Raw genomic sequence first — 16,452 nt, forward strand, 5'->3', positions numbered from 1 at the left:
TTTTAGTACCCGAAATGCACATAACTAAAAATTGTGGGGGGGGAGGGAACGAAATCCTTGCTAAGCTGCAAACTGTTAAGATTTGTGGCAAACATATCACCATTGAATCACCACTGACAGTGATTGTGAGTAATAGGCAGAATTAAAACAACCCAAAATCATTCAATATCTTTCACCAAGAAACAATGTATCTCATGCCTACCTTTTTTAATCTTTTGTTTTTGTTTTAAAAACCCTGTTGAAATGAAACCTCATAACTGTCCATTTAGATTTACTTCACTAGAGCCTTGTGTATCATGTTTTAAGAAAATGACGCATTCTGTTTCTCAGAAATTGCATTGAAAGTCATAAAACACACAAAAGTCATTGTGTATTTTGTTTAGAATGAAAGGCCACTCTTCAATAGATCTTTAGTGTAATATACCTCCTCCCATACCTCAACAAGCACCTGGCCAGTTATACAAATGTATTCACTCTTCATTTCACACCATGTCCTAGAAAAGGTTCATCAGTTGTCCAATAGGTCCTGCATGGTGCCATGTCTCCACATGTCCACATGCATTTACTGTCATTTCTGTTGTTTACTGCCTGGAGTGGTTTTAAGAGTTCTGTTTTGCCTCATGTACGTGATTCAAGAAAGAATCATATTTTAAATGGTCTAGTGTGGGATATATCCACTCACAGATCAGAAATTATGCATAAATCCATGTTAAATAGTAAAGCCTTCTGGATCCACACGGGTCCATTGCACAATGGTGTTTTCTGAAATATCTAATTTGGAGAAGTGCAGAGAGTGTCTATTTAAGCCATGATTGTAAGACAAGGTGGTCTGCTGTTTATCAAATAAATATTGTGAATGTATTAATAGATAATGGAATTATTTGCTTCCTGAAAAGATTTAAAAACTATATCACACAAGAGCAAAAAATTCTGTGTCACCAAACTGACTGAAGCACAGACTGATAACCTGTGTGCAAACACAGATGAGCAGAATGATACAAAAAGTGAAGCATCCCAGTTGTACTCAGTATCAGAGCACGTGTCAAATCAAATTAGAGGACCAGAACTAGTCATTTTATAATTGTTTAATTAAAGAAATCTTCAGGGTTCAATATAATATCAGATGTAGCAACTGCATTTGTGGTTTACTTTCCATTACCATATTTGTTATGCAAACAAGGGCAGAAATGATGTAGTTATCCATTTTGTGATCCATTCAACATCTTCAATAAAAAAAACCTGGGATTCAATTAATGAAACGAGACTGGAGGTGTGGGTTATTGCTACTTTGACTTATAAAAAGCACTCCTACATTTTGAGTTTGCTATTCACAAGAAGCATCTGTTGACGTGAACATGCCTTGCAGAAAAAGAGATCTCAGAAGACCAAGAATTGTTGCTTTGCATAGAGCTAGAAAGGGTTACAAAGTTATCTCAAAGAGCTTGAATATTCATCTGTCCACAGTTAAGACAAATTGTCTAAAAATGGGGGGATGATTTAGTACTGTGGCTACTCTCCCTAGAAGTGGCCGTCCAGCCAAGATGACTCAAAGGGCACACCGCAGGATGCTCAATGGAGGTAAAAAAGAACCCTGGAGTGACAGCTAAAGATATTAAGGAATCATTCAAGCTGGCTAACATCTCTGATCATGAGTCTACTATACAGAAAACATTAAACCGGTATGGTGTCCATGGCAGGACACCATGAAGGAAGCTGCTGCAACAAAAACATTGCTGTGCTCCTGTGCTTCATCTCTGAGCTAGTTGGTGTGATTCACAGTTTACAATTTTTTTTGAAATGTCAATGGAGAATATGAGTGTGACAAATCCTGCACACAAAATGGCTGAAATAGTGGATGGTCAATGTTGTGCTCTATAGCACGGCAGCGTGAAATGAGTCCACTTATGTTTTTCACAGATGAGGTTCTTAATGTCCAGAATCAATTAATGTTCTTCTATGAAGGCTGTTTATTCTTGTTTGTTCCTTCAACTTGTTTCTATAGAAAAACAGAACATTTCACCATGTCATCTAAAATACATATTACATAGTATCATAAGGAAGAAAACCCAATGGCATTGAAGTTATTTTCATTTTCCTTCTCGTGTACATGTACAACTTTTCCAGCACTTACTTTTTTGTTCCTTAGTGAAAGTGATGTATGAGTACACCAGACTGCCAGCAATGCTGTTGTGGAAAAAAATTTTATTAAAAACTTGAGCAGGTAAACAGTTTGTGGAACTACTGAATTACTACCTTAAGTACTTAAGAAATATTGATGGGTCTTTCTGAAGAAAAACTGCATCTCAATAACTAGCATTTGTGCTCCCTATTGGTGTGCAGTAGCATGGGTTATAACAATAGTGTGGATGTGCTTTTTCATGACGATGACCCTGTCACAGTCGGGTCTAACTGTGCCTCCCCTGACTGTGTTGGTCTTGTCTGTGTGTCATGTCTGCTTGATTCCCTGTGTTTCTCTCTTGTATTTGCAGGTGCCACAAGCTGAATGCTAGCCCTGTTGCCAGGACATAGCCAATTAATCCCATCAGCACTGTCACCTGTCTTTCATTATGTTTCCCCCTTAAATTGTCCTCGTGTCTGAGACCTTTGTCAAATCGTTTGTTGTTATTTGAGTGGTGCATATCCAGTTGGTTTTTCCTGGTCCTCTGTCGGTTTCTGTCAGTTTATGTTCATCTTTTCCCTCCACAGTGAGAGGTTTTTGTTGCATTTTGGTTTGTCCATTTGTTTTTGCTAAATAAAGCCCTTATTCCAGACTCACTGCATTTGGGCCCTGCCTTGCTCTCTTTGATCATGACAGACCCGGGTTCGATTCTGCCTTTTGTCCCATATTTTCCCTCCTATTTCCTGTTTCCACTCTTTCACTTTCCTCTCACAATTTCCTTTCATTTATTATTAAAAAATAGTATTAATATGAGGCCTGGGTAGATCAGCAAGTAAACAGTCGCAAGTTCTAATCCAGGGAGTGGTGAGCGACTCCAGTCAGGCTTCCGAAGCAACCAATTGGCCCGGTTGATAGGGTGGGTAGAGTCACATTGGGTTAACCTCCTCATGGTCACTATAATGTGGTTCTCGCTCTCAGTGGAGCACTGATGAGTTGTGCGTGGATGCAGCAGAGAATAGCATGAGCCTCCACATGCGCTAGGTTTCCGCGATAACGTGCTCAACAGCCAAATGATAAGAGGGGCAGATTGACGGTCTCAGACACGGAGGCAACTGAGAATCGTCCTCCACCACCCGGAATGAGGCAAGTCACTTCGCCACCACGAGGACCTAGATTGCATTGGAAATCGGGCATGCCAAATTGGGGAGAAAAGGGGAGGGAAAAAGTATTAAATGTATACGTTGATTTTACATTAAATGGGCGTGTCTTTAAGACCAAGCCTATACAATCTAGAGGGTGTCCAATAGAATCGATGTAAAATCTTAAATTGCATAAGGTGCACCCTTGCATCTCTAGATGTAGACTTGACGTTTTAAAGGGGTCATGACATGGGTTTTTTTATTGTATTATTATGTTCCCTTAGGTGCAATTATAGTATTAATATATTTTTTTTTAAGAAAAACTTTTAAAATCTAGTGATTTATGACCTTTTCCCACCCTGTTTCTCATCCTCTGATTCAAACAGTCTGTTTTGGGGGCGTTTTCCATTTAAGACTTCAGTGTTAACGCTCACTGTTATGATTGGCTAACGTCAGTGCCTATGTATCAATTATTGACACTCCCAGCCAGAACAATATGCAAGTAAACTACGTAAAAACACTGTGATTATTCATAATGAATGAAATTGCGCTTTAAAAAGTAGTTTAAAGTTTAAAATAGATTACTTACAGTTTGCGTCGTCGTTGTTCCCAGAATAGTCGGCACGGACTTATCTTTGAGCAACAGTTTTCTGGCAAAGCCAGCATCATATTGAAATTTGTTCTCAAAACAGTCATCCTTAAAATGTACAGAACAAACGCTTAAGTTAACACTGCCGTGACTGGGACGTCCGCAAAAAATAAACTGCATCCATTTTTCCCTGACGTCTGGATCTTTCGGCAGCTTATTCAGAGGTTTTGTTTGACCACAGCCAGGAACAGCACATCTGTGTGGCATCGTAATTTTCCTGTGCACAAGTAGTCTCTGTCAGAGCTCGCTGTCCATCGACTGAACACTTGTGAGGCGACGGCGATACTGAAATGAGCGTAGTTGTCTTTGCGCTTAAAGCGTAGTTATCTTGTGCTGGAGGCGGTCATATGCAAACGCTGGTACGTCACTTCTAACCGTCACGTCACTTCTAACCATGAATCCAGAACGAGCTGTATTTTGAGCTTGATTAAATAAATGATTCGTTTAGAATGGGGAGGACGTCTTAAAATATTAAACTTGCAGGACGTTTTAATGATACAAAGACCTCTTATATACCAAAAGATCAAGGCAAATTTGGTTTCTCATGTCATGACCCCTTTAAAGAATCCTAGCCCACACTCCCTCCTCCAATACCAAGATTAAATATTTCTCCCATAATCTCTTGAGAAATTGAAGCTCCGTCCCTCAGACTCTGAATTAGTAGGGAGTAATACACTGATGCCTCATGACCTTTTCCAAAAGCAGTAATCACCACTACCAGAGTATCTGCCACTTTAGGGGTGTAAATGCTACTCCCAAAAATAGTACAAAGCAGGTGATGCAGCTGTAAATACCTAAAAATTGAGACCTGGGAATCCCATAATGTTGACCCATATTTTGCAAGGATCTCAACACTCCACTCTCATATAGGTCACAAAGCGTATTAACCTCCCTCACAATCCACTCTGTCCAGCAGAAAGGGGACTTATTAATACATAATTTTGGGTTCAGCCATATGCTTGAGGCAACATTTAAATAAATGTCTGAATTAAACACTTTTGGACAAGCACTTATGGACTCCATACTGAGTGCACATGCAAAATAATGGGGTGTAGCTTAACTTCTCAGGTTAGTTTGATAGAAAGGCTTTGCATTGGCAAAATAGGGGCAAGAACCAGGGAGGGGCTCTCTCAGGTGGAAGTGACAAATGCATAATAATAAAACAAAATCTTGGGTAGGCCTAGCAAACCTTTGCCAATCGGACTATGTAACTTACTGGAATGTAATCTGGGGCATTTACCATTCCAAATAAAGGACTTGCTCCCTATTTGACATCTATAGGGAGAGATTGAAGCAAGTAGTTGAATTTTGGAATACAATTCATTTTAATAACATTAATCTTCCCAGTTATAGATAAATGTAATTAAACCCATCTACTCACGTCACTCGAAAACCTTTTTATTAAAAGGGTCAAAATGAACTAAATCACCACCAAATTTGCTGGGGATAAAATACCCAAATACTTAATGCTCTGTTTGGGCCACTGGAAGGCACCTGTCTGAAAATCTAATACCGGGCAGTACGCTGTCAGAGCCAAAGCGTTTGATTTAGACCAATTCACTCTATGCTGAGAACTTAGAAAAGGAATTAATAATTCTGTGGAGGCAAGGCATAGATCTAGTGTGGTCAGAGACAAATAATAAAATATAATCTGCTTAAAGCAAAAGTTTACATGCCACCTCCCCTGAAAAATCATCCCTCTTTCTTATCGTGGCTGCTAATGGTTCCAGGGCAAGACAGAACAATAATGGGGAAAGAGGGCGACTCTGCCGGGTGGCCCAATCCAGAGTAAAATAATGTGAAATTAATAAATTCGTATGAACCACCGCTACCGGGTGTCTATAAAGTAACCTAATCCACCCAATCAGAGTATTCCTGAACCTGTACATTTAAAAAAAATCTTAAAAAAATAATCCCATTCTACTATACCAAACGCCTTTTCGGCATCAAGTGAGATGGCGGCGCACATGCCACTGCCCACATGACATTAATGAAACGCCTAATGTTATCAAGGAGTTATGGCCCCGAATAAACCCGACCTGATCTACATGTATAAGAGATGTCATAACTTTAATTAATTGGTTAGCCACAATTTTTGACAATATTTTAAATGCCAGCAAAATCTGGGAAATTGGACAATAAATCTTACACTCACTTGGATCTTTGTCCTTTTTAAGAATCAAACTGATCCGGGCTTGCATCATGGTTGGCAGAAGCTTTCCATTCTTGAATGATCCCATATAAACTTCTTGCAAAAGTGGAGCCAATTCTGTAGCATAAGATCTAAAAAATTCAGCGGCAAAGCCATCTAGCCCCGGAGCCTTGCCTATAGGCAAGGCGTTAATTACCTCGCCAAGCTTCTCCAAGGTTAACTCAGAATCAAGAGAATGTTTTGCTCAGTCATCAGTTTAGGAAGTTCTAATGGTTCCACAAAGTTTCTAATATCTTCATCAGTAGACAAAGACTTGGAAATATAGAGATCAAGATTAAATTCTTTAAAAGCATTATTAATATCAATGGCCGAGGTTAAGAATTCAGCACCAGCAGATTTCACAGAGGAAAAGGTAGAAAGACTCTCTGTTTTATATATCTATCCCTGCCTTGTCCCCCGACTCAAAGTATTACGGTCTTGCCCTGAATTGCCAAAACTCCACCTTCAGTGACAAAATAATATTATACCTTTATTTCAATTGTGTCAATTTCCTGAGGCATTTAGATGACACTTCAGCTCTGCCTCTGCACTTTTAATATTTCCTTCCATTTGGTCTCCATATAGACATTGATTTCAGCCTTTAGTATTTGTTGGAATTCAGGTTTTGCAAAAGGGATACATTAAAGCGCCAACTATATGTTTTCTTTTTCTCTGTATTTGGCAACACCTCTAAACTCACCAGGGCATGATCTGAGACTAAGATGATTCCAATTGAGCAATCAACGACAGAAGAAATAAGGGACTTAGGTATAAATAAAAATATCTAGAGTAAATCTTATGGACAGATAGAAACAATTTATAGTCCTTACCAGATCGGTTCAAAAGTCTCCAAGATTTTTACACATCCTGTAAAGCATCAATGTTGCTCTAGGGGGCTTTCACACTTTTGCTTCACTATGATCAAGGACTGAGTCCATAAATAGGTTAAAGTCTCCTCCCAATATGATATCATAAGGGGTGCCAGTGGCTTGCATCTTCCCTTCAAGATCTATAAAAAAAAGCCCTGATCATTAACGTTAGGTGCATATATATTAGCCAAAATAAGACATTGTCTCTGAATTTCAGCTAAAACAATAATGTTTGAGACATTTGAATTGTAGATGTTTACTTATCAGCATAATCACTCCCCTGCTCTTACTCGAGCCAGCACTATAAAAAATGCCCACCCAATATCTTTCCAAATTTTTTCGCTTCCTGCAGAGAAAGGTGCGTTTCTTGTAGAAACATTATATCATATTTCTTATGCTTAATGAGCCTTCCTTCTTTTTATGGGGTGACAAAAGCCATTCACATTCCATGTGGAGAGAGACAACCCACTCATATAAATATTTGACATTGACATATAAGAAAAAATAGATTGTGTGTCAAAAACAAGATTATAAAGACCACATTCCAACATTGGTGCAACCCTCAAAACCCGAACATCCTCCAGAACCAAACGAACAGAAAAAAGAAACAGAAAAAAGAAAAATGTGCGCATTAACCCCGTGCACGAAAATGCCAACTGTTGTCCATCCCACCTAACTCAAACAGTCAAGGCACACCTACAATTCCGGTGTTTCAATACAAGTTATGTGAGACCGAATTACACAGAAAAAATTAAATAAAAATCCAGTCAATAAGATGTGTCACTCTACAAAATAAACTCACAAAAAAGTGCGCAGATTCCCCAAACAAGTAAATTTTCAGTGAGCCGTTCCACTCAGCTGCAACAAGAGTGCAAGCAAATGACTTACTCCAATGACTTTGCAAGAAATACTCCACAAAACAAACTCCAGCCAATAGGCAGAATATGCACAAAGAGCGTGTAGATTCATCCAAAAAACTGTCCTGAAGGTGTGTTACTCTACAAAATAAAGTCCAGCCTGTAGGCAGAACAAAAAAAGCACGAAGACTCCTCAAACAGACAAGCGAATGTTCAGTGAGCCGGTCCACTTGGCTACATTGCGAGTACAACAAGATGACTCACTCACTGCACTGACTTTATGAAGGTCATGGCTTGCTGTGGGCATGTGAATGTGCATGGCATGTGAATCCTTAACATCTATTCTCAATTTGGCTGGGAATATCAGTGCAAAAGTGACCTTCCGTTGATGTAAAATTTCTTGCATTCCTTGAATCAATCATGTTTCCCTCTTGTTGAGTCCGCAAAGTCTGGGAACAAGAAAATGCTGTGGTTCTTCCAAGAAAGCCTTCCTTTACTCCTCACCTCGTGTAACACAAGATCTTTATAGGACGATCTCAGAAATTTGGCCAGAATTGATCGGAGCCTGTCTCCCTCCACAAATTGCCAAGCAGGAACCCTGTGAGCTCACTCGATTTCCATCTTATGGCCTGCTATGTCAAGTAGATTCAGAAAGAGCCCATCCAGGAATTTCACCATATCCTGTCCCTCTACTCCTTCCGGGACTCATACAATACGGATGCTTTTCCGCAGGTTATGGTTTTCCATGTCCTCCAACTTCTCCCAGACACGTTCCAAATTCACCTTGGTTGCTAGCGGATTAGCAGATAATTCCCTCTCCGATGACTCCAGGTAATTGATCGGTTTCTCGACATCCCCCACTCTTGTAACCATATCAGTGAACTTTGCCTCCATGGCGGTGATCGATCGACGTATCATTGCAAGATCCTTCGTCAGCATTACCGACATGTCATTACAGGCCTGCTCGGGGGCGTCAGCTTGAGCACGAAAGTGATTTTTTCATCCCCTTTTCTCCCCTAATGCCCAATTCCCACTACTTAGTAGGTCCTCATGGTGGCGTGGTTACTCACCTCAATCCAGGTGGCAGAGGACAAGTCTCAGTTGCCTCCACTTCAAAGACTGTCAGTCTGCACATCTTATCACGTGGCTTGATGTACATGACACCGCGGAGACTCATAGCACATGGAGGCTTATGCTACTCTCCGCAATCCATGCACAATTTACCACTCTTCCCATTGAGAGTGAGAACCACTAATCACGACCACAAGGAGGTTACCCCATGTGACTCTACCCTTCCTCGCAACTGGGCCAATTTGGTTGCTTAAGAGACCTGGCTGGAGTCACTCAGCACACCCTGGATACAAACTCGCAACTCCAGGGGTAGTAGTCAGTGTCAATCCTCGCTGAGCTACCCAGGCCCCCTTGTATGTGTCTTTTAATATCTCCACAGCTTAAAAAGTGGGAGGCACATATACAAACTGTTGTAATTCCTACACCGTTCACCTGATTTGGATGTAAATACCCTCAAATTAAAGCTGAAAGTCTGCAGTTAAAGCACATCTTGTTCGTTTCATTTCAAATCCATTGTGGTGGTGTACAGAGCCAAAAAGATTTGAATTGTGTCGATGTCCCAATATTTATGGACCTGACTGTAAACGTATTTAATTTCAATTAACTTCTCTAAGCACTTTATGCATAAAATAAAGCAAAATGGTTTCTGATATCACATATAAGAAATGTTCAGTATTTTACAAGTGTTTGTTGTGTATATTTGTATTACAATTAAAAACTGTTATGTTGAGAAAAAAATTGTGATCATTTTTCTACAGAAAAAAATATAGTTTTTGGCACAAAGCACACTAACATTAACTGAATAATGTGGTGTGTTGCTATGATATTCGTTAGCCGTTATTAGACATTTTTGCACTGACCTTTAACCCCAAAACATTTTAAATGTAACAGAGCAGGTATAAAATATGTTTTGGAAAAGTAATGCTATGCTACTACTGGAATTTACCCAACATAATTGCTGTAGTCAAATTATAAAAACATGAAACTTACTCTGACAGGGTTGAACCAAATAAATAAATAAATAGCCCTAAAATATTCTAGCATGAATGACACCGTCTCTTGAAAATGACCCTCGTACTGAGAGAGGATTCCGTTTCTTTGTCATATTTACTTGATGAAACAAATAATAATCATCAGTATTCCAAACATGTTAATGAATTTTAATACTTTATTATTGACATTTTATTTACCTGATGTTTAGGCCAATGAAGTTCAGCCAAGTAAAGATATAATCTCCACCAAACGCCATCCCAATGTACGTCACCAAGATATTCTGTTGGGTTTGTTCATGAAAAACAGTTAACTCTTAAATGGTCACATTTACAGAACACCTCTTAAATCGGAAATCTTGAATCGGTTTAAAAATGTGTTAATAACCAACCTTGATACAGCCGACAATAGTAGTAGTCAGAGCGGAGTTGTAATGGGTGCATAACATAATCGAGTACATGAGAATGAACCTGCCAATTTTATATAAAAAATGTATATGAAAACCTTGTAAAATAATGTCAAATATTTGTAACACTAAAAGTAATTAGTTGCCCAATATGTATCAGCTATGTTTGTTTAATACTGGAAATGTCAGACTTACCCCATAACACATGATAACACAAACTGAATCACAAAGAAAAGGTCAGCCCAACCATCATATTCCAAAGCCTGAAAGCAATAAGAAAGTCTATGTTGACTCTTTTTGCATTTTAGAAAGAAATTGCAGTGCAAGACAAATTCAGATTTGTACGGTCAGAATTCAGATCTGTAGATCAATTAAAAATAAACGTTGTGTTTTTAAGATGGAAGACTGAAACCAATGATGAGAAGTTTTTTGAAATTCTTACTTTGTGAATATCTCCAGTGAAGTATGCTAAAACCATAGTGGGAATAATCATAAATAAAGCATTATAATACAGCAGCCCATATTTTCCCAGATCCTGAAATACAGGAGGAGAAAAATACCTTAATGAAATAAGAAACAAATGGATATTACAATTCTCTTTTAACCCAATATTGCAATATTTCTTTTAAGCAAATACATACATCATTACCTTTTTATATGAAGTAAATATGGGTAAATGCAACAGCAGTTCACATTATGAAACGTATCATAACAATTTAGCCAAAAAAATATTTTCAGTTTGAATCTCCGAGCGTACCAAAGTTACGCTCAAAATAGAAATCCACCACAAATTACTAATTCTTTCTTTAAAATTTTACCAGATTACTTTCTAAGTACTTCATTAAAAAGTAATGAAATTACTAATTATTTACTTTTAAGAAAGTAACTTAAAACACTTTCCCGCTCAAAATTAAAATAAATAAATCTATATTTCTTTCTTGTTTATTGTTCTGCACATGTCAGACACTCAGCACCTCACATTTCTCCAACACAATGATACGTTATGCGGACATAATTCATGTAATCTACATAAATAATTCATTAAAAATAAGCGTAACCCTATAATGTACTTAAAAGTAAGTAATTGTAATCCAATTACAAGAAATTAAAAAGTAATGCATTACATTGGTAAAGGTTTTGAATCAAATTTGAGTGTTAAAATTACCTTGGAGTCCAGTTTTTGTTTCATATAAGCCCCATTAGCAGCAGTTAGAATGTTGTTTAGAGAAATGAACACATATCCATGGAGGTCAAATGCCAAATCTGTACTGTAAAAATCAAATAAAATCAATTTAATTGAAATAATAAAACCATTTCAGATTTTAGAAACAAACTAGGGGGACTTGCTATTTTGGATTCGCTATACGTAACACATCATTTACATTCATTTAAACCCATTGCATACAGTTCAGGACACTCTAAGGAGTCATTTAAGGGTTAAAATTCTGACGCACGGAGCCACGTGACCAAACACCATGGCATCGATTTCCGTGAACTGCTTCTATGGGCACAGTGCCAACAGAAGTTATTATGAATAACTTTTCACAGTAACAAATCTGTGGGTCATTTTGCTTCATTTTAATCTAAATTTTGTTCAATTTTATTTTGATATCACTGAACAATATGGTTTTATTCATTAACATTAGTAAATGCATTTCTATATTCACGGAGCATTTTCACACTGGGAAAAAATGTTTTCATGCAAAAGCTGAAAAATGTTGCTTTCAGAGGCTTATATGGAGTTAGGATGAACATAAGCATGCTGCTGCAGTGGCCCTCAACGACTTCCACCCGTTGCTCTTACTTCCATCATAGCAAAGTGTTTTGAGAGGCTGGTCCTCTCCCACCTGAAAACATGTCTGCCCCCAACACTGGACCCATATCAGTTCACCTACAAACCCAACAGGTCAACTGAGGATGCCATCGCCTCAGCTCTTCACCCTGCCCTGACTCACTTGGACATAAATAACACGTATGTCAGGATGCTATTCATCGATTTCAGTTCTGCCTTCAATACTGTGATCCCATCCAAGCTGATCTCCAAACTCACTGATCTTGGCATTAGCCCCTCCCTCTGCAACTGGACCCTGGACTTCCTCACTAAGAGACCACAGTCTGTTAGGATAAGCAACCACAAATCCTCCACCCTCACTTTGAGCACTGGTTTATTTTTCGCACATTCCCTTGCAAATTTCTTGCACATTACGTCTACCTCATGATGCCGCTTGCACTGTTATGTCACCAGCCATAGAAATATATTTACACATTTACATACTTATACCTCATTCTGTACAATGCACCTCCAGTTTACGCTTTTTCATTTGCACACAGCAGTCATGCTCCAGTCTCAGGTTAAAATAACCTGCACTCAAATCACTGTATAGATAGCACAGCCAAATACTGAACGGCTGTACATGAATACATTTACTGAAATAAAATCGATGTATAAACATTTGAACAAAAATATGTTATCTGACTTACTCAGTTTGCACTTTGCTTACCTTGCAGCGATAAATGCTCCTAAGATCATGGTAAATACAGTTGCTTTAATGGACCATGAAAACCTTTTTCTACATAAAGACAAAAAATATGATATTAAAACTACTGCAGCTGTTCTGGGTCAACTTTAAACACCGAGTGTATACACATACTTCAGCAGGTAACCCTCAAACAGCATTGTGAACAAGATGGAGAATCTTCTGAGCACAGTAAACATTGGAAGACTGTAAAATAGATCACATACAGTGTGTGATATTATTATTGTATATTCAATATATAATAATAACAGCAAGAATAATAACCACCTAAATCATGATCATTGTTTCCCTGCACATTAAACACCTACTTGAGTTGTTTTGTTCCAAACAGGCCAGTTATTTGATTTCCCACATAGAGTAAGGGGAGCGGAAATACCTGAGCAGAAACGATTTCGAGAATGAATAATATAAAGAACAGAAAAAATTGGATGGATGGATAGAGTGATCAGACATACCATATGTGGAACTTTCCAGTCAAAATCTGGGAAATCTACCACATTCAATAATTTTGCACCTCGCAACACAACAACTGTTGCCAACATCTGGAGGGGAAAAAAGGTCAAAAATAAACGTATTGGTTAAATTAATAAATTAAATAAAAGCCATCTCTCATGCTGGTGCAATTTTGGGCAAGATTATTGTAATATAAATTAACGAAGACACTTTTAAATGTATAATTCACCCAAAAATGAAAATTCTCTCATTATTTACTCACACCATCCCAGATGTGCATGACATCCTTTCCTCAGCAAATGAAGATTTTTAGAAGAATTTCTCAGCTCTGTAGGTCCATACAATGCAAGTGAATGGTGACCAGACCTTTCAAGCTCCAAAAATCACACAAAGGCACCATAAAATAATTCACACAACTCCAGTGGCTAAATCCATATCTTCTGAAGAAATATGAGAGGTTTGGGTGAGAAACAGATCAATATATAAGTCTGTTTTTACTACAGCTAAATCTCCACTTTCACCTTTATCTTTTCTTTTTTTTGCTCCCCAATTTGGAATGCCCTCGGAGTCCTCGTGGTGGTGTAGTGACTCGCCTCAATCCAGGTGATGGAGGACGAATCTCAGTTGCCTCCGCATCTGAGATGTCAATCCGCACATCTCATCACGTGGCTTGTAGAGCACATTACCGTGGAGACATAGCGCATGTGGAGGCTTCAAGCTATTCTGCGCGGCATCCACGCACAACTCACCACGCCCCCACCGAGAGCTAATCACATTATAGCGACCACGAGGAGGTTACCCCATGTGGCTCTAACCTCCCTAGCAACCGGGCCAATTTGGTTGTTTAGGAGACCTGGCTGGTGTCACTCAGCACGCCACTTTCTTCTTTTTCTTTAGTTTTTTTGCGATTCGCATTCTTCGTGCATATCGCCACCTACTGGGCAGGGAGGATAATATATAGTAAAAAAGGACTTAAATATTGAGCTGTTTCTCAACCACACTCACATAATGCTTCTGAAGATATGGATTAAACTATTGGAGTATTATGGATTACTTTTATGCTGCCTTTAAATTATTTTTGGAGCTTGAAAGTTCTGGTCACCATTCACTTGCATTATATGGACCAACAGAGCTGAAATATTCTTCTAAAAATCTTCATTTGTGTTCTGCAGAAGAAAAAGCCATTAACATCTGGAATGGTATGAGAGTGAGTAAATGATGAGAGAATTTACATTTTTGGGTGAACTATCCCTTTAATTCTCAGAAAAGTGACAGTTTGGTTAATAATAGTATATCTTACTTGGCCAATTCCCACTGAAAAAGATGACGGGAATCTAGACAGAAATAATAGAAATTTAACGGCTGAATTTGTATTTCTATACACCTTGTTTAACTGGTTTAAGAGTCCAAATAATAATATGGAGATTACATTAAGCTAACCGGCTTTTCCCATCTATTTTACAGGTGTGCTACAAACCATGACCAAGCTGTTTAAGTCATGTCAAAGGTGAGTACAGTACAAATCTTGCGCAAGACTTAATGCAGAGATGTCATGTAACTATTAAGACAACACTTATTGAGGGAACATATCTGGTAATAATAAAAACACCTCGTGTTGAATGGAAACATGAATGCAATGACATACGACGGATTACCTGTAATTAGTGAGAACACTCTTGTTAACGACAACGATGAGAAAAGAAGCCAGTCCGTAGAAAGCTGCAGCGAATAACTTTAAAAATATGTCTGATGTACCGTTGTCTTCTGCTCTCGACATATTCACTTTTGCCTTATTCTCTGTCGAGCTCTTTCGAGGACGCTTTCGTGTGACCGCCATGCTTCAGTTTATCGGATGTCCAAACTCTTCAACTATTTCCCTTTTCCTGAAGTTGTAAAGGGGCAGCGCTCAGTATATCACACCCGTTAAAGTGACTATCATTTTACACAACCCAGAAACCCTTTCCAGAAACAACCTGTTGTCCAGAAAAAAAAATGTACAATATAAAAGCTGTATTTTTATTTATGGTTACGGTTCCGTTTCATTTTTTGTTTTTTTTTTACTATTCATAGAACTCTCAGATAGTTACCCGTTGTGTGTTACATTTCTCATCGCAGGTAAGAATGGACCAATCACAGTCGCTCGCTGACAAGGCTTTACTTATTTACTTGCCTGGAGGATTTGCGCCTCAGGATCTCTCGGTTGACTAACCAAAGCACTGAACTTCATAATAGTATTAACTTTCATATTCTATTAATGTTATAATAAGTTTACTATATGTTTTATTTTAAGGTTAATTCTACTGGTATTTACAATGTATTGTGCATATTTTATTTTGCTGTATGGATAATACCATTTACATTTATGCATTTGGCAGACGCTTTTATCCAAAGCGACTTACAGTGCACTTATTACAGGTACAATCCCCCCAGAGCAACCTGGAGTTAAGTGCCTTGCTCAAGGACACGATGGTGGTGGTGGCTGTGGGGCTTGAACAAACGTCCTTCTGATTACCAGATTACCAGTCATGTGCTTAGACCACTACACCACCACTCCATTTGATGTACTCAGTTTAACCTTTGGATTTCTAAATTAACGTCATATCATCTCATTTCCCACAGTTGCTGATGGTGTCATTGCATTGTTATACCCTCTTTCAATTGTGGGATCTCCCACCGTTGTCATCGTTTTCCATAATGCTTATGTTGGCAACATGCAAATTCTTTTGGAACTCTTTTCGTCGGCAATTAACAAGCCAAATTTTGTCTGAAATGCAAGTTAATCTAGTATATTAACTTCTTGTTTATGGAACTGTTGTATAAAAAAATAAAAACCTGTGGCACTCAGGGTTATTATAGTAAACTAAAACTTAAAAACATTTTAGCAAACAAATTACAACTAAAATACTTGGCTAAATAATAATTAATGGCTTCAAAAGCACCTAAAAAATAAAAATAACCATTCATTATTTTTTAGTTATATCTGGAAAGTATTCACAGCGCTTCACTTTTTCCACATTTTGTTATGTTACAGCCTTATTCCAAAATGGATTAAATTCATTATTTTCCTTAAAATTCTTCAAACAATACCCCATAATGACAATGTGAAAGAAGTTTGTTTGAAATCTTTGCAATTTAAAAATAAATAAATAAAATGTACATAAGTATTCACAG

The 16,452-nt window shown here is 38.1% G+C and overlaps 1 protein-coding gene across 1 annotated transcript; it reads right to left on the reverse strand.

The window, feature by feature from the left end:
• Positions 1-10: 10 nt before the first annotated feature.
• Positions 11-15,125, reverse strand: LOC127648740 (UDP-glucuronic acid/UDP-N-acetylgalactosamine transporter-like). Its single transcript, XM_052133470.1, has 13 exons — positions 14,937-15,125; positions 14,582-14,615; positions 13,284-13,370; positions 13,137-13,204; positions 12,943-13,014; positions 12,793-12,861; positions 11,457-11,559; positions 10,734-10,826; positions 10,487-10,554; positions 10,277-10,355; positions 10,086-10,168; positions 2,132-2,184; positions 11-1,996 (listed from the first exon to the last, which is right to left on the reverse strand). The coding sequence occupies exons 1-13, from the start codon at positions 15,116-15,118 to the stop codon at positions 1,986-1,988; spliced, it is 1,002 nt and encodes a 333-aa protein (XP_051989430.1). The 5' UTR covers positions 15,119-15,125; the 3' UTR covers positions 11-1,985.
• Between the last annotated feature and the right edge of the window lie 1,327 nt (positions 15,126-16,452).

Source organism: Xyrauchen texanus, chromosome 9 (assembly GCF_025860055.1).
Source record: "Xyrauchen texanus isolate HMW12.3.18 chromosome 9, RBS_HiC_50CHRs, whole genome shotgun sequence".
Taxonomy (NCBI): Eukaryota; Metazoa; Chordata; class Actinopteri; order Cypriniformes; family Catostomidae; genus Xyrauchen; species Xyrauchen texanus.